Raw genomic sequence first — 22,843 nt, 5'->3', positions numbered from 1 at the left:
ACAAATGGAATTGACACCTGGTCAGTCCTAGGTGGGAATGGGAAGGTATCTTAGCTACACCACCAAAAGCCTTCCTTTTCCTAGTCTGTCCCACAACAATGTCTACCAATTCACTGGGGGATTTCCATTGTAATTTCTCCATCCATCTACCCTCACAACTGCCCACCTAGACCAGATTAAAGAGGTTACACAACCTGCATACACACACAGCATCCCCACACACCTGGAAAGAGGCCGAGGCTATTCCTGTAGGAGCACTCCTGCCTCCACAGCCCACAGGGGGAAAGTCTGGGCTCCACCAACAGGGAGAATGTAGTGTGGTTTTTAGAACATGTTTATCAGGCAGGTAAGTCTGTGGCAGGCTTGGCCTGAGCTCTGGCACATCCACTGCAGCCCCTCTAGTCCCCGGGGAGCTTTCTGAAAGCACCTGGGCTTCGCTATCTCTTCTCCAGTCAGTGGTTGATTTTAGAAGCCCGAAGATGATGAAACGATTTACTGTCTTCATAAGGAGGACAAAACACAGCGGCTTCTGGAGAAAATGGGGGAAGCCGGTGACCGTGAATTCTTTACGTTCAGAAAAGCGCCCTTATTAATCTAAAACTATAATAAAATACAAACAGTGCTTTGCAAATAGCAAAAACTGCATGCCCCCTAAATAATTAAAAACTGCTTCTTGAAGGAATCTACTGTCAACAGTGCCTAAGCACTTGTGTGTGTGCCTGGAACTGAAAATGGATCTGTATTTACTCTAGTTTCTACAAATATTTCCCGGATGTGGAGAAGTAGAGGAGAGGAGAAGATGAGCTTCTATCGACATACTGACTGTGTCTCAAGGCACCCTCGCTGGGGAACCAAGAAGCCACCTGATGTAATCTCACACAGGCTTGGGAGGTTCACAGACCTGGGGCTGCACCCTGCCTTCGCTACTTACTGTGTGCCCTGGGCAGGTCCCTTCACTTCTCCAAACCCCAGTTTCTTTGTCTATAACTTGGGGATATCACCCCCTCCTTGCAGCGTTGCTACAGGAATTTACGGAGCTAATGGAGGTGGACAGTTTAAGGCCTGCATGTCCCCAGCACGTGCTGGGGAAATGATAGCTCCTATTACATTATTATGCTCATGAGTAGCAGCCATCCTGAGTCCATTACTGACCTCCTGCCATCCCCCTTCTGGGCTTTCGCCCAGTGCTCCACCTGGGCCAGGCTGCTCTTCTTCTGGCTGTGCTTTTCAGCGTTGTTCCTGGGAGGAAAGGCCCGTTGATACCCGCCGGTCCCGTTCTGCTCTCCTGGGCCATACATGGCAGGCAGCACCCCATTCTTCTCTGCCCGCTGGGGCTGTGCTTGCTGGCCTCTCAGGCCACCAGGTAAGTCCACGAACAAGGCGTCCTCCTCAGCCGGTGAATACGGGGACCTGGCCTTGCTCCTGTCCCGCTTGCCCTCCAGTGGGTCCCTCTGGGAACGGTACCGTTCTTCCTCTTGCTCCCGCCTCTCAAAGCCAAAGGAATCCTCATGGCTTCGATGAGGACAATCCCTCGCATGTCCAGGTCCCACGCGGCCACACTCTTGACAGGACTCGGTGTGGTTGGCCTGGGGGACCGCCTGCCGCTCCACCTTCTCCACATCCCTGCAATGACAGAGCCACATTCAGCCCATTCCAGACAGCACCACAGGCAGCCAAGACTCCCCAGAGAACACACTCTATACTCGAATTTCCTCCAGGCCTTTGCATGGGCTGTTCCCTCCGCCTGGAATACCTTTCACACCTAGTCCCTCATTCTTTCTGCCTGACTTCTACTCCTTTGGGACCTGGGCTACATGTTACCTCCTCTAAGACGCCACTCCAGTCACACACTCCCACTCTAGACTGGGACCTTAGCTGACTCCACCATCACACTAACCACACTGGACCATAACTGTGTTTACTCATCTAACGCCCAAGTAGACCATGAGTTCCCTCAGGCCAGAGGCCCATCTGGCCAATTACAATATTCCCAGAACTTCTATGCAATGACTGGTATAGAGTAGGTGCTTTATAAATACTACTGAATGAATAAATGATACATGTGACAATCTCATGCCTTTCCCTTTTGTTCTATGTCCATCTGTCTGGGGCAGTCCAGCTTGGATAGAAGGCTCCCGAGCCCAGGGTCTCTCCCACTGACATCTAGCATAGCCCAAAGGACAATTAGCGCATAATTAACATTCTCCCAAGATGCTGAGCAGAGAATGACCAGGCTCAGCAACCTCTTTAGATGACCTCTTACCTACTGCTCAAACAGGAACATAAGAACACAACAATCTTCTGAAGTATCACTAGTCAGATTTTAGAGATAAGGAAACTGAGGCACAGAGAAGATAAATGATTTTTTTTTTTTAAAGATTTTACTTATTTATTTGATAGAGAGAGACACAGCGAGAGAGAGAATACAAGCAGGGCGAGTGGGAGAGGGAGAGGGAGAAGCAGGCTTCCCGCCGAGCAGGGAGCCCGATGCGGGGCTCGATCCCAGGACCCTGGGATCGTGACCTGAGCCGAAGGCAGACGCTTAACGACTGAGCCACCCCGGTGCCCCGAGAAGATAAATGATTTGCCCAAGACCATAGTAATGCAGAGCCCATCTGGTTCCCACTGCATCTCTGTATGTGTGAGATGGCCTACATATGTGCAGACCTAGAAACTGTAAAGGAGAATGGGGTGGGGGCCATCGGTCAGGTTGTGAACGGAGGCCGGAGGAAGAATTTCTGGGGGCATCGAGAAGGATTCCTCTTTCATGCCCTGTCTCCTACTGTAAAACCTTTCTACCCCACCCCCCTTTCCTTAGGGCAGGATCCTAGTTATATATCTACATCCCCATTACTTGGTACCAGGGACAGAGCAGCAGCTCCATAGGCTTTGCAGAATTTAGACTGGGGAGGAAGGAGAACACACTCCAGCCCAGACCAGAAAGACCAGAAAATTACCAAGGACCCTTGGCTGGGGCAGCCAGTTTCCTTTGGTAAAAAGGTCCTGGCCTTGCGATCCGATCCGTCACTCCTCAGATGGCCAAGCTCTCCATTTCAACATGAAAGCATACAATGGAAACGCTGCGGCATTTACATCTGAGTGGCCACACCCCAGACATCCTTACAACAACCTAGGAACCTCAGCTACCGATAATCAGCACAGACTCAGGGCAGAATCAATCCAGTCCGGAAGACAGTTAAAATATCAATGTAAAGTAACAATATAACCCCTAAGAAAAGCAATCACACATCTCACTGTCCATGTACTCTCCTGACTTTTCCATGAAAATCCAAAGCTTTGTTTAAAAAAAAAAAAAAATCAATTTCAGCATTTCGATTTTCATTTGGGGATCACCTCCCCCACTCCCAATCCATATGGTTTGGGTGCTGCTTGCTGACTACTAGTCCCGGTCCAGCTGAGGCTCTCAGTCTCAACGATTAGCTCGGGGTCTGACACATCACCTATTCCAAGCCAGCCAGAGTTAGTTCTGGGGCTTTGGTTGGAGCTGGTCTCGAACTGCTACAACTAAATGGGAATCAACTATTTGAAAATGAAACCAACACCAAGGAAAGCAGATGGAGAGAAACAGAATCCTAAAAACTTGGCCTGAGCTCTGAGATTTAGCCATACCTAAACCAGATATATCCTTGGACTTTCTGGTTGTGAACCAATAAATTCTCTTTCTCACTTAAGCTAGTTTGAGTTTGGTCTCTGTTACTCTTAGTGGAAGGAGTCCTATTACATCATTTGATAATGATATATTTAGATTGTGATCTCTGAGGGCCCTTCCATTCCTAATGTCCAGTTGGTCTATAAGCTTCAATAGTGGGAATATAGGGGAAATATTCAGGGGCTACACTTTAAGAAAAAACAATTCTTACTGTACGTTCATTAAGGGACAACTCTTTCCCACAGTGTACATTATAGGTTTTAACTTTGTCCTTTCTTCAATCCTCCATAACTGCACCAGTGTAACCCCAACCGGTAGCCTTCAGGTTGCCTAAGTTAGCCTTTACCTTCTCTACTGTTTCTCAGACCTGGGAAACCCCGCAGGGAGGCTGTGCTAAGGCTGCTGCCCAGGGAACTAGAGCTCTGGCTACCCTTTGGATCACACCCCAGCCAAGTCACCGAAGCTTGATAACCCGGTTACTCCAATTGTGAGACCTAAGTAACTGTCCCTCCTTGTTATTTCCACCCCAATGATAAGTCACAAAAACCAGGTTGTGAAACAAACATGCCACCTACATACATGACATTAGAACTAAAAGGAAAAGGGGTTTCCTCAACTCCAGAAACCAAGGACTGTGGGTATGATGCCTCCGCCCAACCAACTGTAATGGGGATTTTCCTTTCTTTACCAATCAACCTCCATGTATTTACTGAGCAACCATCTATCCCCACTGGGGTGGGCAGTTGGAGGTATAAGAAAGTAGCAGAGAAAACGGTCTCTGCCATCAAAGCCAGACAACCCTAAAGCCCGATTTAATCATGATAACCACATTTAATACTGTTCTCATTAACTGACCACAAATCATGGAAGTTTCCAGTCTTTTCTCACCTTGGAGCTAATTTATAACTATAAATCTTAGTCTTTACTATGTGTGTACATATGATATACACACCCTCATAATATGCCAGTACAACCTGATGATAAAGTTGATAGAGAACGACCAATCCTTTTCTCAGATTAACACCACCATTTACTGCAAAATAAGCCTTAAGAGGGTGGCTAAAAAAAATGGTAGTCTGCTTGGCACCTGGCAGCCTTCTAGGCTCTCAAACTTGGGATTATGAACAACTCTTGGTCTCTGACTGCTGGGACTTACATAAGATGCCTTTGTGCCCAAAATAACTCAGGCTATGGCTGTAGGTAAGAAGGATGAAGGTAATGTCCTCTACTTCCCCATCTTAACTGACTTAAACAGTTAACTTACTAAGATACAGGATTTAAGGCAATAATGTTTTCTGGTTTTTCCCCGTCTCCCTGCATTCCCTACAATTTAGCAACCAACTTCTCCAATCAGGAGACCTGTCACAAAACTGATTTGCAATGCTCGATTTAGCATAATGCTGGGAAAGAATGAAACACCCCTCAGCTTTCAATGACTGTGTCATTCAGAGAAGTTGGCCATGTAGGGCATACATATTTAGCTAAGATGACACAAGCCTTTCCACTGCAGGTCACTACTATTATTGTGAGCGCCTGGACTCAGTGACTATTCAAAGTCACAAGGAATTCTTGGCATTCAGTGACCATTTTGGGCCAAATGTTTCAAACCCAGTGGGCAGAGGATTTAGAGCCAGTCAGACCTGGATTCAAGGGTTGGTTCCACCCAATACAAGCTGGGTGACCTTAAGCAAGTCTCTGACTTCTCTGGTTTCAGGTTTCTTATCTGCAAAATGGGGACAACAACCCCCACTTTTTTGGACTGTAGTGAGGACTAAAGGAGACAGTGCACAGCATGCCCTCAAATACACATGAGCTGACTACCAATATCTATTTTCTCCCTCTTCCTTACCCCAAGTTTTTCTAAATGGCAATGTATCCAGCAAAAAGTCACATTTCCCAACCTCCCTTGGAGCTAAGGGTGACCATTTAGATCTGGCCAAGAAGATGTTAAGATGTACACAGAAATTGCTGGGTGGGTCTTCCAGGAAAGCCTTTAAAAGAAGTGATGCTTAGCTGGCTTAGCTAACCCTTCCCTTCTTTCTGCCTGGAATTTAGACTCTATGCTGGATTGCAAGGTGACAAAAATAAGGATAAAAGCCACCCACCAGGGTGGCTCAGTTGGTTAAGCGACTGCCTTCGGCTCAGGTCATGATCCTGGAGTCCCTGGATCGAGTCCCGCATCGGGCTCCCTGCTCGGCAGGGAGCCTGCTTCTGCCTCTGACCCTCCCCCCTCTCATGTGCGCACGCGCTCTCTCTCTCGCTCTCTCTCTCGTTCTGTCTCAAAAAAAAAAAAAAAAAAAGCCACCCACCAAAACCTGGGTAGAAAGTGAGAAAGAGCCCAGATCCCAGATGGCATCAGGGAGCTACTAAAACAGCTTGGACTAACTACCTCTGGATTCGCGTTATGTGAGGAAACTAAAACCCAATTTGATGATGCTATCCTAAGCTGGGTTGTTCTACTACTAGCAACCAGACCCAATCCCTAACTGTTACAAGGGGCTAAACATTATTAGCAGGGATTGGGTCCCTCCATTTTTAGCACATCACAGCAATGCTCTATGTCTGCTTAGAGCAAATTCTTGTTTCCCCCTGCAAGTGGGAAAAGCACTCACCTCAGACCAGGGATACTTCTCTCTTCTTCTTTTCTTCACAAGAACTTGGAAATCAACAGATCATACTAAGCACTGATTATTATTTTATTCTGCGTCTAAACCCTTTATCTCACCAGGAAATAAAAACTACTATTTTCCTCTATCTTAATGCTAAACACACGCACACACCATACACATTAACTCATTCAAAGACTTGGGTAGAAAGAGGAATGACAGCTTGTGGGGCCTTGGTTGGACTTTGGTCCAGTGGCAGATACAGCCTTTCTATCGAAATCACTAGATGATCCCTCCCCACTCTCAACACCTAAATGACCAAACTAGGAACCCAAGAACAAGGACCAGGTCACCGATATTCTTAGAGAGTTTAGTCTGGACCAGATCAAGTAGCAGAAGTCCTGCCCTGGGAAACAAGCTCAGCCTATGCTGACAGACGCTGAGTCCTGAGCACTGACCCCAGTCTCAAGAGGACAGTGGGCTCAAAAGTCAAAACTGACCCTAGGCAAAGTCCATAGACTTGTACAGAAGGCAGAAGAGAAAAGGGCCCAAAGCATCTTGGGAGCCTATGGCAGGCTTGCTCAGTTGAATTAATTCCTACCATTTGAGGGAGGAAATGGCTGGAGAGACAGAGACAGGAGTCTGTTTCTTCTCTCCCCCAGAGTTAAATAGGGCAGTCCCCCTGGGAGCAGAGCAATTATCTGGCTCCCTTTCACGCACTGCTCTAAGTTAACAATAGAAGGCCTGACCGCTCTGACTCTGACGACACACTCCCGAGTTCTCCAGGCTGTCCTCCCCCACAGAAGAGCGAGGCTAGAGAATAAATGAAACACCAGACTGCCAGGCTGAGATGCCTCTTGCCTCAGAGAAGTGGCTACAGGCAAAGTCCCTTGGGAAGTTTTAATGACTGACAAATCAGATAAAGGAGATCTGGTCACTCCAGGTCTCCTCACTTTGTTCATTCCTACCTAGAGAATCCTTCCTTCTTCTTTATAGCTCTCTAGCGGGTAAGTCATGCTCAACCATCACAGTTCAACCCAACCCAGTCTGGAGTTCTGGCCAACTTCGCTCACTTCCCATCACCCTATGGCAGTCGTCATTCTGGATCACTCTTTTTTTTGTGTGTGTGGCCAATGCTTGGTTGTTATTACCATAGGCCGGGTCCTACTATGTGCCAGGAACTTGACATAGACCATCTCTAATCCCTACAACAATCAGTACTGTCAAGCCCAGAGGGGCTGAGGGCACTCAATAAGGACCAGATTACCTACAATCAATTGTCTCTACTAAAGAATAGGGACAGTGGCAGCAACAGTGATTACTGAGCACTCACTAAATGCAAAACCCTGAGCTAATAAGCAAGTTAAATATATTACCTCCTCTTATCATTGTACAATCCTCCAAGGCTAGACATATTATTAATCTTTCATTACAGGTAATAAAACTGAAGCTCTAAGAGGTTAACCAACTTGCCCTGAATCATGCAACCATTGACATAAGCAGGATTCAAAACCCATCTGATCTGACTCCAAAGCCCTGCACCTGGTTGAAAACACTGTCATAAATTACTTCTGCTCAGGGTCCAAGGGGCTTGTCCAACCTCAGGTGTTCCTGCTACACTTTAATCAAAATGATCTGGGTTTAGAAGGCCAAATATTTAGTTCTCTGAAGACAGTGCAGATAGCCAGCAATGTATGGGCCATTTCTGAGCAGGATGATCCCCCACACGTCAATCCTACAACAGTGGTCAGATTGCTCTGAAACACCCCAAATTCTTATTTGAACATCTTAAAGGTACAGGTTTTATAGCTGTTTTGTTCATCCATCCATCCACCCACCTGCCCAGTCAGCCAAACATCCATGCATCTATCCATTAACTGCTCACTATGTGCCAAACACTGTTCCATTTTCAAGGAGTTTATAGACTAGTAGGGGCGACAATGAGAAAGCAGGCCAACACAACTTGAGCATGAAAGTCCTGTGAAAAAGGAATGACAAGCTGGAGCATCTACACTCTGAAGGGTCAGGGAAGGAGGAAATAACATCTAGGCTAAGGCCTGAAGATGCGCTGACATCTTCCTAATGATGGTGAGGGCTGGAGGAGCAGAGGAGCAAGGCCCAGATGGATACTGGTGCCTCATGAGGTGGACCTCCAGCTCTCACCCAAATCCCTTCACAGCCTATTCTCCCCCTTGCTCTCTTAGATGCATCCACACTCCCTAGCTTTCTTGAATAAACCAAGTTCATTCTTGCCTCAGGGTGTTTATAAGTGCCATTCCTTCTGCTTAAAGCACTCTGCCTCAGTTTTCCATCCGTAACCTTCGTGTATCAATCAGACCTCCCCTTCATATCTTCCCTGACCACCCAAACAAAAGTGGCTACTCCTGCCCTGCCCCCTTGTTCCTCTCATCCCATCACCCTATTTTACTGCCTTCTTGCATGGGTCATGATAGAATATTGTCTTCTTGTTTACCTGTTTATGATCTGTCTCTACCATCCTACCCAAGAATCCATGGGACTTTGCCTCTTTGTTTGAACATTGCTGTATTTCTCAGCATCTTTAACAGTGTCTGATGCACAATATGCCCTCAATAAATACTTGTGGAATAAAAGACTAAATAGATGAACACATGTACAAATGCACCCAATTCAAGAAGTTCAGTACGGCTGGAGCATAGAGAATGGGAAATAGCAAGACATAAGCCAAAGGTGTCATAGGGACCACATCCATGCAGTGCTCTAAATCCCTGAGGAAATTGATTTTTACTCCAAAGGGGATTAGACTACAAGTTTCTTCAGTCCAAAGACAGGACTACAGTTACAGAGAAACCAGAGAGGTTTGGAAACAGAAAAGAGAGGTCTTCTGACAGGCCTTCCTATCTGAGCTGCTTGCCAGTTTTGTGAACTGTAAAGGCAAGCTGACCTCCTTGCTTAGTGCTTTAATTTGTTGGAAAGGATAAGACATCCTTAGACAAGAGATAAAACACAGTCCAATGCAGGGGAGTGGGAAGGACAGATTTCAAGACAGTTCGAAGTCCGGCAAGTGGAAGAACATGGAAATGGGGGGGAAGAAATTATGAACAGAAGGAGTTAGTGAGCAGGCTTTGGCAGAATGATGGGAGAATGATGGGAGAATACTCAGATTGGCAGAATGATGGAAGAATACTCAGTTTTGAGCCTAGGCTAAAACACTGTGTGCATCCAATTTAAAGGGGATAAAAAGTTGCATTAAAGGTTATCTCTTAAACAGGAACAATTGCTGTCACACCTACACATTGCTTTGAGAACAAAAGTTTTCAACAGAGCAGGCACCCTGGGTTGTAGGGAAAATACTACCACCTGGGAGTTTCTTATTTATTTCTCTTTACAAATAGTGTTATTTCTGTAATCCTTGATCCTCCCTCTTGCACTTACCACAGTTTATGAGTGTAAAAGGCAGAAATCTATATCCTTAATATAAGAGGTTTTACCAAGGTCTAAAAAAAAAAAAAAAACAAAAACCTTAAGGTCCAACCCCTCCAGTGCATGGGTTTGGACCTTAAGAATACGTGAATGAACTTCTATCAAGAGACTCCGAAGCCTATGTAGGAAACAAGGGGATAAAAAGTCAAGAGTTGCAGCAAGGGTGCTCAGCTCTGCTCCTGGGTCAGAGGAATGATGTGGGAAGAGGCTGGAAGAAGGAGGGGAGGGGCAAGTGGAGAGATGGTGCTGCAGGAACCTGGGCAGAACAGAGCCACAACTCATAGCTGCTAGGGGATGAGTACATCCTGATAAGGGAGACAGTACAATTTGTTCCTAGAAGACTCCTCATCAGTGTGATCCAGAGGATGAATGATGAAACTGGAAGAGCCCATGACATTGTTAACCCAAACCCTATGGGAGGTAGCATGTCTGATACAAAGTATCTTTGGTATCCTATTAAGTACGCACCTTACACATATATTTTTTTTAAAGTTTCTATTTATTTGAGAGAGAGTGAGTGCATGCTTGAGAGAGAGAGAGAGCATGAGCAGGGGCATAGGGAGAAGCAGACTCCCCGCTGAGCAGTGAGCCTGATGTGGGGCTTGACCCCAGGACCCTGGGATCATGACCTGAGCCGAAGGCAGACACCAAACTGACTGAGCCACCCAGGCGCCCCTACGTTCATTTATTTAACTGAATACTTGTAATAGCTCTATGGACTAAGAAAAACTGAGGTTTAAAAAGCATACCTACTCTGTACAAGTGACTCAGCTAGAAAGCAGTAGAGCTGGGATTTGAACCCACATCTATCTGACTTCAAACACTAATAAGCTTTGGGTAGAAAATGAAAGGTAAAAGAAAACAATACAGAAGAAAGTGAGGGGTGCATCAGCCTGGATATTAATTGTCTGTGCCTCCTTTATCCCATCCCAATGAGTCATTTTTCCTTCCTCTGCCCACAGCCCCGGCATTGATGTGGGCATTCACCCCTACCTCACCCTCAGTCCCTGTGGTCTGGTTCTCAGAAGTAAAGCATGTATCCTGGGCTTGTGCCAATCAGCATGTGCATTCCCTGGCCACAGTACATGGTTTAGGGTTTAAATGTGATCTAAGCCTGTCCAATCAGAATGGCTCTGGACAAGACTCTGGCTCTTTCCTTCTGGATTTCCCCCACCCCACCCAGATGACAGGGGTCCAGGGTTACTGCAGCTAACTTGCCACCAGGATCTGCGAGGGACCTCCACATGGAGTGAAGAATGAATCCAAACCAGAGGTGGCCAGAGCCTAGAGCCTGAGACAATGACTTACAATACTGTTTGAGCCTTGAGCCCACCTGTTTCTAAAGCTAGACCTATTCTGAACTTTTTAGTGAAGGCAAACAATGAATTCCTCCCTTTTTAAGATAAATTTGGGGGCACCTGGGTGGATTAGTCAGTTAAGCCATCCGCCTTTGGCTCAGGTCATGATCCTGGAGTCCCGGGATCAAGCCTGGCATCGGGCTCCCTGCTCAGTAAGGAGTCTGCTTCTCCCTCTCCATCTGCTCCTCCCCCTGCTTGTGCTCTCTCACTCGCTAATAAATGAATGAAATCTTTTAAAAAAAAAAAAAAAGATAAATTTGTCTGCATTTTCTGCTACCCATCAGGAGTCCTACTATATATACCACATACATAAAGCATCTGCCCGTATGAATAAGAACAGAAGCATCTGGTGAGACTCGGGTTGGGCAGAGACTGATACATGACCACTGGGGGCCCCCACCTAACACAGATGGAGGTTTTCTAATGCAGATCACCAAACTGGAAGAGAGAGAAGATTTAGTACTGCCTGATGAATAATTCTAACTAACCAAATGTCTGAACATCTTATTCTGGGAAAATAGAACATTTAATAAGTCTGGATTTGCTTAGCTGACTATTTCATCTCTCAGAAAGCTAAAGGAAAATGCTATTCTGCCCTTATTCAGACTCAGAAGGTTAAACAAGTTGGGTTTTTTTTGTTTTGTTTTGTTTTGTTTTTTAAGGAAGGAACCTTAGGCAAGCATGATGGTGGGATTTTAATAATTTATTAAGGGCATAATAAGAACAAATTTTAAAAGTTCAGAGAAAATCTAGGGACAATAGCCTGAGACCCTAAAAGGGGAAGGAAGGCAGCCCAACAGATAATGGATGGAGCCTCTCCAAAACAGAATCTGGGGAGAGTTAATTACAAAATCTTCAGGTAGGAAAAAGTTAAAAAAAAAAAAAAAAGCCAAATCTCAGCTATCAAATTAATCCTGAATGGTTCAAGGCAGGCATCACTTTTCAATCACAATACTTCTTCCTGTTAAGCCTGATTTCATTCTCAGGCTACCTTTGACCCAGTGCCCTAATCAGCCATGATGAACTGAGCAGAAATGGGACACAAGAAAGAACCCATTTGCCATTGCTGGTCTAAAGAAGCCAGTGTTATAACACAGGCAGCCCTCAGAGCTCAAGTTAGAAAAGGACATGCACAAAAATGGAAGGTGAGGCACAAAATCAAGCACAGATGCACAGCGGAATGGGCCCACAGGAATGATGGCAAAAAGGGCAAAGTCTGGAAGGAGCTGAGCTTGGTTTATTTAAAGCAAAGCAAAACAAAAACAAACTTTTTATTTTTCTAAGAATTAAAATGAAGGAGGGGAGAGCTTTAAAAGAATATGAAATACAGGTAACTCTGCTTGGGGAAGATGATGCGCATAAATAAAGCTGAATGCTTTAACTTCTGGATTTAGTTCCATGTCTTCCTCAAGAAGCATGATCTTCTCCATGAAAAGGAAAACAACCTTAGTTATGAGAGACTGTAAGTCCAAGACAGGGAGGAAGATGGGAAAGGCCCCAGGCGTCAGCACCCCAGGGCCCAAAGGGAACTCGGAAACAGGCTCAAGAAACCTCTCAGGAATCAAAGAGAATGGGAAAATGGGCAGAATATTAGAGGCTTGCAAACAGCATCCTGATTTTCGAAAGAAGGGAAAATCAGATTCCATTCACCGTAAGACTGGACAGCCTACCATCAACCAAGAGGCTAAGCTGCATCCTAAGCTGGGCAGATTTCACAGCACACAGGAAAGAAAGCAACCAAGAAAAGGCATACAACTCAGTAGAAAAATGGGTAGAGGACAGGTACAGGCAGTTCCCTGGAGGGGAAATATAAGTAGCCAATAAACAGAAAAGATTTCCACCATCATGCAGATACACACTGAAATAACCAGATACTATTTATCTACACAGCAGCTCAGCAAAAAATTTAAAAGCTTGGTAGTATCAACTACTGGCAAAGATGTGGGGAGATGAGCACTCTCACTAGGGGACTATACAGCTTTCTTTTTTTTTTTTTTTTTTTAAAGATTTTATTTATTTATTTGAGAGAGAGCACATGAGAGGGGGGAGGGTCAGAGGGAGAAGCAGACTCCCCGCTGAGCAGGGAGCGCGATGCGGGACTCGATCCTGGGACTCCAGGATCATGACCTGAGCCGAAGGCAGTCGCTTAACCAACTGAGCCACGCAGGCGCCCTATACAGCTTTCTTTAAAGGGCAATTTGGTATACTGATTAAAATAAAAAATGCATTGTATTTTGACCCAGCAGTTTGAAAGACACACATGCAGAGGCCTGTAGAAGGTTTTTCATTACGGAACTATTTATAATGGTAAACGTTGAGAAAAAATAAACCAAGGTTTGGAGCGTTATGGTCCTTTAATAAAATGCCATATACAACAATCCAAAATAAAGTTGATCCACATAACACTAATAAAGAAGGATTTTGGGGGGGGAAAGGTTGACAAGCTAAAACACACCATATGAAATCCATTTATAGTCGCTGAAAAATCCTGCCTTTAGGTTGCTGGAGAATAACCTTTTGTTTTGAGGCCTCACTGAAAGACCACAGTCAAAGAGGCCTCTAAACAGAGCGAGATGTCCAGATAGTGAAAAATGGGCCCATGTCAGAGGAGGACTGGCTAAAAGCACACCCTAACTTTTCCAGGGCTCCCTTACCCTCTCTGAGCCCCTGATTCCACTCATCATCCTCCTGCACTTTCTCTCAAGGAATTACCCACAGCCAACAAACTCAAGAATTTCAAGATCCTTGACTGTACCCTTGGTTTGCCCACTTGAGGGAAGGGGTGGCTGGACAAAAGCTCCCTAGCTAGCCCCAGCAACATGGTGGGCAGTCTTGAGGCACATTTTCAGTTTGTAAGATCTTTCTCATCTGTCTCTCCCTCTTCCCCAGTCTGTCCCTCCCACCACACATCAGAGAAGGACAAATGAGAAATACACCAGGTTCCAAGGCTCCATATCCCAGGCTATCACTTCACCCTTCCAGGTCTTTGCATTTCTCTGCCCAATGAAGAGGACCAGATAACTTCTGGGGGACCTTACTGTGTATGCATTCTCCTCCCAGAAGAATTCATTGTTAAATAGGACCTCAAAGAAAGCGCAGTGCTTATATACGAGTGAATGAAAGTGGAATTTGGGGCACCCAAGTGTTCTTATCTGGATCCCCATCCTAGTGTGGGAAGTTCTCGGACAGGGACCTTCCACTGGGACTGACCTCTTTAGCGATGATCGAGACAGCACCTGTGCGGCCTGGTTCATGGCCCGGACCCACGCGTTCATGTCCTCCTGGGTGTCGGCACTGAAGTAGTAGGTCCTCATGCCTGACTGCTCGGCCTGAGAGCCCCCCGTGGAGCTGTTATAGATGAGTGCTCGCATCCCTGTGTGCACAGCCTGTAAGCGGGAGGCAGAAACCCAGGTCAGAGAGGTCAGCGCACGTTTTACTTCCGGGAGCCAAAACAAGAAGACACTCCAGCCACGTTCTCCCCTCTTCCAGATTAAAAGCCCAGGCACCACCCAGCCTGTTCTGACACCTGGAAAACATCATGGCTGGATTCCCCTTTCCTAGTGCAGTCAGCCCCGGGGACAGCTGTGTCTGGTCCCCCTGGTAAAGCCCTGCAGCTGTACCTGTTCCTATTTCTCTTCCTCTGGCTCAGGGAGGGGTACACAGTCAAGGTGTATGCGAGAGAGAGTTTTTCAAAACCCTCATTCTGTCGAAGCAAACTCTCTGGAATCCCTGTTTGGGTTCTTCTGAAGCACGTGATTACTGGACTTGAGCCAACAATCAGCAGTAACAGCGGGTGGCTTAGCTCAGGTATTCACTGGGCCTCCCAGCTTGGCCATGAAATGTGACGTGTGCCCATCGAAGCTGCCGCTCTTCTCCTCTCTCCAAAGAGGCACTACAAAGTTTGACATTTGACTGAAAATTCTTGTGCACCTACTATGTGCTAGGAAGCCTCAAGGTGCTTTCACATGTATCCTTGCAAAAAGCCCGTGAAGAGGTACCAGAAACGACCACTGAAAAGCATCCAGGATGGGTGCAAACAAGAGGCAACACCAGTTCCTCCCTCTGTGTTCTGATAGGCAGGGGCCTGTCCTAACTTTGTAATGAAAAACCTCACCAAATCTACATAGGATGATGGTGTCAGGAGGAAGATCAGCAGAGCTGATCAGTGCCTGCTATGTGTCTCCTGGGTACGGCCATGACTCTAATCTCATTTTAATCCCAATAGCCCTGAGAGGTAGGGACAGAATCTCTATTTTACAAATGTGGCAAATGAAGGTCAGAGATGTTAAGTAACTTTCCCTGATCTGCATGCCCAGAAACGGATTCTTCACAGCATTTAACATTACCTGGCATTATCTATTTTACACACTAGTTTGTTTGTCATCTGTCTCTTCCCTCCAGAATAGAAATTCTAGGAGAGCAAGGACTCTATTTTGTTCACTAAAGTATCCCCAGGAATAGTGCCTGGCATATCGTTGGTGCTCAATAAATTTTTGTTGAATAAATGAAGAGTTGGAACCAGGATTTATTCCTAGGTCTATCTGATTCTGAGTCCAAGCTTCTCTATACAATGTTCCCAGGTCCTACCCAGAAATCCAATAATCTGGATCCAGATTGAAAGGCAGACCTCATGCAAGGACCAGTCAGAGAAAACAAAATGAAAGAACCAATTAGGAGCTGGGAAATGACATGCTTCTAGAATCACTAATGGTCATGGATGAAACATCTCAGATGAACTGTCAACATTGGCTTCTGCAACCCACACTAACATCTAGGTCCAAAATGCATATAAAATATGGGCCTGCTACTGACATTAACATACCTGAATCTATCTAGCTAGTTCTAAGAGAGTACAGGCAAACAGCCTGAAGCTAAGAGTCCCTACAGTGACCAAAGCAAACCTGATATCCTTCCTTGCATGTATAAGAGGTTATTCACTGTCCCAGAAAAGATTCCTCCTGTTTTAGCAAGGTGGAGATATGACAGTGAGAAAAGAATAAAAAGGAACGTGTTGTGTCTTACTAATGAATCAGCAGAAATTCTTGGAAAAGTTCCCCTGGACAATGACCCCATAACATCTCTGATATCTCCTCCCAGACCTTCTGCCCAGTCACAGAGAGTTCTAGGACAGGCACTCGCCCCACCAGACACAAGGCCACCCATAAGCATAAGGCACCCTCAAGGGTATGATAGAGAGAGCAGGTCCCCACTATACTAGTGTTCATGGAGCCAGGCTTGTCCAGGAAATCAACATGGGACACTCTTCAAACATGGAGAGTTGGCATGTCTACAAATGGGCCTTGGGAGTTAGATCCATCATTACGGAGGAGCTACACACGATCACAAACAACTTCTAACCAAATTGCCAATATGTGCTGTCTTCAGCTGCCCTTGGTTCTGAAGAATAGGTTCTTGACTACATTCTGCCTGTGTTTGGTCGTAAAAGATGTATTAACTGTGAAGGTTACAAGTACAGGGAGTTGGCCACGTGAACCAAGTTCAAAGTGCACTGAGTCTGAGGAAGATGCCAGAGCCAAGATGATGAGAAGTCTTCTCATCCCTTCCCTAGTCTCATCTCAAAGATGCTCCCTTCCCATCTGCTCTTCGCTTTCCAATTCGCACAGTCCTCCTAGGCAACTTTGTATGACTGAAGAAAAAACTTCAGGCTATACCTAAAGGAAATGAGGATGTAAGCAAGGAACATTCTACCTCAAAAACTTAATGCCTCTAGGATATGACTGCTCTCCTGGCCCTTAGGACTCTGGTCTTGATCCAACAGTAGCGAAGGAAGCTGGAATGCTCACACCTCATGCCCCCAGCATCAACCTTTAGAACATAGAGGCCTAGGGTCAGGGCCTATTAACTGACTGACTCATTCTCTAACTCATTCATTTAACAATAATTTATCAGTGACTGTTTATGTGAAAGGCACTATACCAAAAGGGACAGCCTTAATCAAGGCCAAGACAGTTTACAGTCACATAGAAAGACCATGGACAAATAGCTACAATTGTAGTTAAGTGTCATCAAGAAGCTCAGGATGCTGTGAGAGAGGACAGCTGGGGAACCTGGCCTGCCCTAGAGAAGGACCTACCTACGGAACTGACATTTAAGCTGCCCTCTACATAGGAAGCAAATATTTTAGTAGGAGTAGCACAGAGGGACATGTGGGACCCCGGTGTGGACAAGAGTATGATATGTTCAAGGAAGAAGCCAGCGTGCCTGGTAGGGAGAAAAGGAGAGAGCAGGGTGAGATGAAGTTACTGGAGTTGGCAAGGCCAGGTCACCAGGGTCTTGTGGTCATGTTAGGGTTTTGTCACATTTACAAGAGCAAGGAGAAGCTATTAAAGGGTTTGAGTGGGGGAGTGGGGAGATCAGATTTTTGTCTGGAAAAACCACTCTGGCTACAATATGAAGAGGTTAGAGCCGGGCTGGGGCACATGAGGGGACAGGGGGCAGGAGACCACTACAAGAGTAAGGAGAGAGACGGTGGCAGGGGCTGAGAAGAAGAGGATCGCCCCAAGTCTGGATAAAAGTAGCAGGTAATATCAGCAGGACCTGGGAATGGACTGGCCATGAGAGCTGAGAATGGCAACTGTCAAGGGTAAGACTGCCAGGTTCATGACTTACAAAGACTGTGGTGCCCATTTGTTGACATTAAGAAGGAACTCCTCATGCCCAACCTTCGGGCTGACTGTGAGCATCACAATGAACTGGGTAGGCACTCAGGCCCCAGAATCAGCCTGACATGCATGGTGAGCATGCTTGTCTTACCCCAGGGCAGCCCTGGACAAGCTGCTCAACCGCCCCAGGCCTCTATTTCCTCGTCTTTAAAATGGGACTGTGGTTGATGATGATGTTTACATTAAGGCTGTGTGAGCATTAAAAGAGATAATATAACCTATAACGTTTCCTTTGATTAAGAAAACGGGAAAAAACAGGTATCTTTAACATCCGTGCCTTGGTCGCTGGTAGAAACCAGAAGGCACTTCATATCACATTATGACTGGTGTAAATATCTTGAAATAGCATTATGCTCATTGCCACTTTGAAATTACAATAATTATTACAGGTTATAGGTTAAAAAAGCCTACCATTTATAAGGCTCAAAAGATATGTTAGTTGAGGTTATTATAGGACCAGTCACTTGAGTAATCTAAGCTGACTGACTGAAGGAACTTTCTAGAAATTTTGATTCTTCTCTGCCCTCTCCCCATTGCTAATGTACAGAGAACTAAACATGAATTACAAGGAAGCCTGAACTTGGGAAATGTAAGCAGTTACCTGACCATGACTCCGAATGCAAATGACTGCTCTATGTGGTCTCTGTTTACAGAATGGGACTAGCCCCATCTACCCAGGCAGAACTAGCTGATGGGCTAGTTTTCCCGGTGAAAGCTCTAGATAGGTAAGTCAACCACTTGCAGTGCAGTGATAGAAGAGCTGCGGATGTACAGAAGAAGGGCACCTAACCTGTCCAGAGGGCTCAAGGAAGGCTTCCTGAAGGAGGTGACCCCCAAGCAAAGACCTGAAGGACCAGTAAGAGTTGGGGAAAGAACATTCTGGGCTGTGGCTGAAGCTCAGGCAAAGGCCTGTGGGCAAGAAATGCCCTGGGGCCCCAGGCAACTGCACAGGGCTGGAGGGAAAGTTTAAGATGGAGTGGTTAAAAAGGACTGGATAGGTAAGGTGGGGCTGGTAAACCAAGACGGGGCTTTATCCTGCAGTCACTGGGGAACCACTGACAGATTTATGGTGAGAGCACACAGCCTGGACAGATGTGCAATTCAGAAACAGTGTGGAGGATGGACTGGAGGCTGCAGAGTCTGAGGGCTGAAGCAGGGGTAACCAACACCTACAGAGCACTCACCATGTGTCAGGCATGGTTCTGGCAGAAACTTAGTTCCAACAGGAGGGATGACAACAGCCAAGACAGAATAGTGACAGGGCGGTAGAGGAGAGTAGATGGAGGACAAAACTGAAATGGGAGAGGAAAAGGGCAGCTCTTCCCTGTTCTCTTCTCACCCCCTAATAACCTCCATGCTGATGAGACTCTAGAATATAAGCCCCGTTAAGGCAAGGACCTTATCCTTCTCATTGTTGTATCCCCAGAATCTGCATCCTACCAAGTAGAACAATGGAGCACAATGAAAGTTTGCTGAATATAAATAAGTGGAAAAACCACATGTCTTGGCTGGCCTTCAGCCAGAATCTAAAGCAGGGTCTTAATCTGGGCAGGGGCGGGGCATGAACCCTTTGGATGGTTTCATAAATCCTAAGAACTCTTCTCAATGTTTCTACGGATGCAAATAAAAGAAAGGAAATTTGTTATACTGAAATGTAGTTATCAAAATTTTCTTAAATGTGGTGTAATGATATGGGTGCTGCTTTAATATTCATTGCATAAGAAATGTAATAATAATTATTGTAATTTCAAAGTGGCAATGAGCATAATGCTATTTCAAGATATTTACACCAGTCATAATGTGATATGAAGTGCTTTCTGGTTTCTACCAGCAACCAAGGCACAGGTGTTACAGATACCTGTTTTTCCCCGTTTTCTTAATCAAAGGCAACGTTATAGGTTAAAAAAGCAAAGATGTGATTTATCCGCTGACACTTGGGGATCTGTAGAGCTCAGGTCAGGAACCCTTGGCTTAAGAGAGGAAGAACAGCTCAGAGGAGGCCAATAAAGGTTTTTTCCCCATTGAGGATCCTTGGACCCTTTGCTGCGTGGACATGTTCTTTGCTCCAGATTCTGGATCTGAGGGGCAAGCTTGCTTGCCAAGGGTGGCTGTGCATCCAATAGGAGCTCTTTGGGGAGGCACCCAGATGAGTCAGCAGAGCACAAAAGCCCTGCTGGTCAGGGCATGGCGTCTCCTAGACGCCACCAAGAGCCCCACCTGGCTCTCCTACAGAGCTGCCTGCATCTCAGAGTCCGTCTAGCACCAGCTGGTAATGCATAGGAGCTGCCAGGCTGTGGGCACAGTTGAAAAAGACAAGGAAAGGACCATATAACCTCTCAGGCTGTGTCTATCTACCACCACAGATACTCTCAACAATCTCAGGCAAGGTGCCCTAACAACAGTCAGAGAATTTCAGTTCTGGAAATAATGAAGAGCTGACATCAGAAGCAGGCGTAAGGCCCAGGACACTAAACAATGTGCATTCCTCAGTGTGCCCAAGAACATGGATCCTGAACTGCCCAAGGGTCTCACTTCCTGGCCCTTAAAAGAACAACGCTGCAACCCAAGAGAAAGGGAACTCTTTGATACTCAGGAAACCACAGCCCTCTGTGGAGAACCACCTGAACACCACTAGACCTGCCTGCAGCAGCTTTTGTCTGTTCTCAGACCCTGAGGATCCCCCCAAAGGGATCCCCCAAACACACGTACACCTTCTGTCTCTCAGACAAAAATTTAGCTAAGGAACACTCTTGGTGGAGTCCTTCTAAGAAAATAATTTTTTTCAAAAAGAAAAGAATCTACGACACATAAAAGATGTTTTTCTAAATCTGTTTTCACACCTCCCAGTGAAGTATTAAGATGAAATATATATAGTTACAATCAGTTACTCTGACCATATTTCAAATGCTGTCCCCAAAAATTACATACAACATTATCCCAACTGTCTGCCCAGTAGCAACACTGAGCCCTAGAAAGGAAGGTTTTCTGAGGAAGACTTTTAGGCTGCAAAAGGCCAGCCTGAAACCCACTGAATACAATGTTTTCAGAGCCGTCAATCCGCAGGAGAGACTTCTGAATGATTACATAGAAGAATATCCCTAAAATGATAACAATGAACATTCATTCAAATCACTTCCCACCCCCTGCAATGTGTGTGCAGGAGGCGACCAAAATAAGATGTGGAAGAAAAGTAGAGAAAGGAACTGTCCTCCCTCCCTGTAATGCAACTATAAGAGGATTGAGTTCATGTTCAAGTTCTGTCACCATCATCTTCCAGCTTTATGACTTTGAACAAGTTTCTTAAGCACTCTAATCCTCGTGTTCTTAATCTCTAAAATAAAGCTAATAACACTGACCTTACAACACTGGCTCTCCACGACCTTAAATGAGCTCCCATGGATAGAAGTACTTCTCTGGTCATAAAAGGTTTTACAAATATAAGGCAATACTATGTTATGCAACAAGAAATAGGGAAGGATCCCAGAATCTTCAACCTATAGCAACTCTGCAGTCACTGGGGATAGTGACGGCCAAGGGAAAGAGAGGGACAGCTCAAACCTGGCAATGAACAAAGCTAAAAGCACCAGTCCAGGAAGGAAAGGTAGAAGATGAGACTGACCTTCCAACCACCACCCCCACAATGGACTCCAGATCAAAACGCTGATGTAGATACCATGGATACCATATACCAACACTCTCTTTAACCCTTACAGAGCGCTGGGTGTCTTCTCTTGTCTTTTCCATGATCCTTTAACTACCTGTGGCTGGCAAACTTGACTTCTGTTCAATCTCTGCTTTAATACCTAATGTCCAGTATTCACCTTATACCCTCAACATGGGAATAGCTAAGCTACCTGAGTAGTGGGGGCAGGAGCCCCTACCCCACTTGAAATGCACGTCATTGCCTTGTATCCTGAGCAGTGTGAGAGCGTGTTTCCCTGTGGCTACCGGCACCAAAGGCCACTTACTTCAGTGCTGAGACTTCCACTCAGCTGCCAGTAAAGTAGAACTTCAACCCACCCTATCCTTACCATCTCTAGGGGACCCAAGAAACAGCAGCAGTGAAGGAATGTGTGGAGGTCACCAAACGAGATGGCCTCAGGATTCCCCAAGTTTCGGCCTGACCACCACCTTCCTGGAGCCTCCACGCCCAGCTCTGAAGATGCCAGAGGGCGTCAAAGGACTGCCATTAATTATCATGGCCGCACTCACTTAACATGTGACCAAGCAGAAAAGCAGAAAGTAGAAAAGGGGTTTTACTATTGAAGGGATTTCCCTGAGAATCTTTAGTGATCCAGAACACAAATCAAATTTGATACTATTTGCTCTTCAACAAGATAAACAAAGCAGATAAACTTGAAATCTCTTCAACATGAGCTTCTAACCCTCAATGTAAGTTTTCATAATAAAATTGCTATAAATCCATGACGAGCTACCATCACTTGCAGTAAGTGGCTGGACACTAGACTGGCTGATTACAGTGATAAAGGCATGAAGGGGACGAGTAATCACAGGATTGGTACCAATAGGAAAGAGGGATCTGAATACTTGAGCAAAGCTGGGGGACTCAGAAGCTCAGAAACAAATGAAAGTACTTTTGATGTGGTATTATTCTTATTTAAAGAATTTACAACATTGTTAACATGCACCTGAAATGCTCTAGCTTCTTAACTTCTCCCCACTCCCCACAAAAAAACAACTGCTTTTATGAAGACATTTCTGGGAACACAAAGTTTCTTAGGGTAGAAATGCTGCCCTGGAGGGGAGGGGGCAGTACCTTAAAGGAATACTTGCGACTTATGCGGTCCTCAGGGGCCACAGGTGAGATCACATAGCTGGGCAGAGGGATGCTCCCAAGGACCGCTTCTTCTCGGCTGTCTTTGAATGGAAAAAACACATCAGAATAACCTTCTCTGGCACCTCCCCTGGGTTGGCCCATCCCACTGCCCCTGTTCAGGGCTCCTTATAGCTCCCTAGGACTGCTGTAATCCCTGATCGTCCATTCAGGTGCTCCCTGGGGACCTTTGCGCTAAAGCAGGAATGACACAGATGAGTCAGGGACAG

At 45.8% G+C, this 22,843-nt stretch overlaps 1 protein-coding gene across 3 annotated transcripts in view; it reads right to left on the bottom strand.

Annotated features, from left to right (window-relative positions):
* Positions 1-22,843, bottom strand: part of PLEKHA7 (pleckstrin homology domain containing A7) — a 213,275-nt gene that overhangs the window by 47,206 nt on the left and 143,226 nt on the right. For all 3 annotated transcript variants that reach the window (XM_034995414.1, XM_034995413.1, XM_034995415.1), the window contains 3 exons: positions 22,557-22,657; positions 14,307-14,482; positions 1,153-1,623 (listed from right to left, as the gene is read on the bottom strand). In XM_034995414.1, the coding sequence (XP_034851305.1) occupies positions 1,153-1,623; positions 14,307-14,482; positions 22,557-22,657 (748 nt within the window). The remainder of the gene's footprint in view (positions 1-1,152; positions 1,624-14,306; positions 14,483-22,556; positions 22,658-22,843) is intronic.

The sequence above is a fragment of the Mirounga leonina genome, unplaced genomic scaffold, assembly GCF_011800145.1.
Source record: "Mirounga leonina isolate KUSES-001 unplaced genomic scaffold, KU_Mleo_1.0 Mir_92, whole genome shotgun sequence".
In the NCBI taxonomy this organism is placed as follows: domain Eukaryota; kingdom Metazoa; phylum Chordata; class Mammalia; order Carnivora; family Phocidae; genus Mirounga; species Mirounga leonina.
This window is presented reverse-complemented; position numbering and strand designations above follow the sequence as displayed.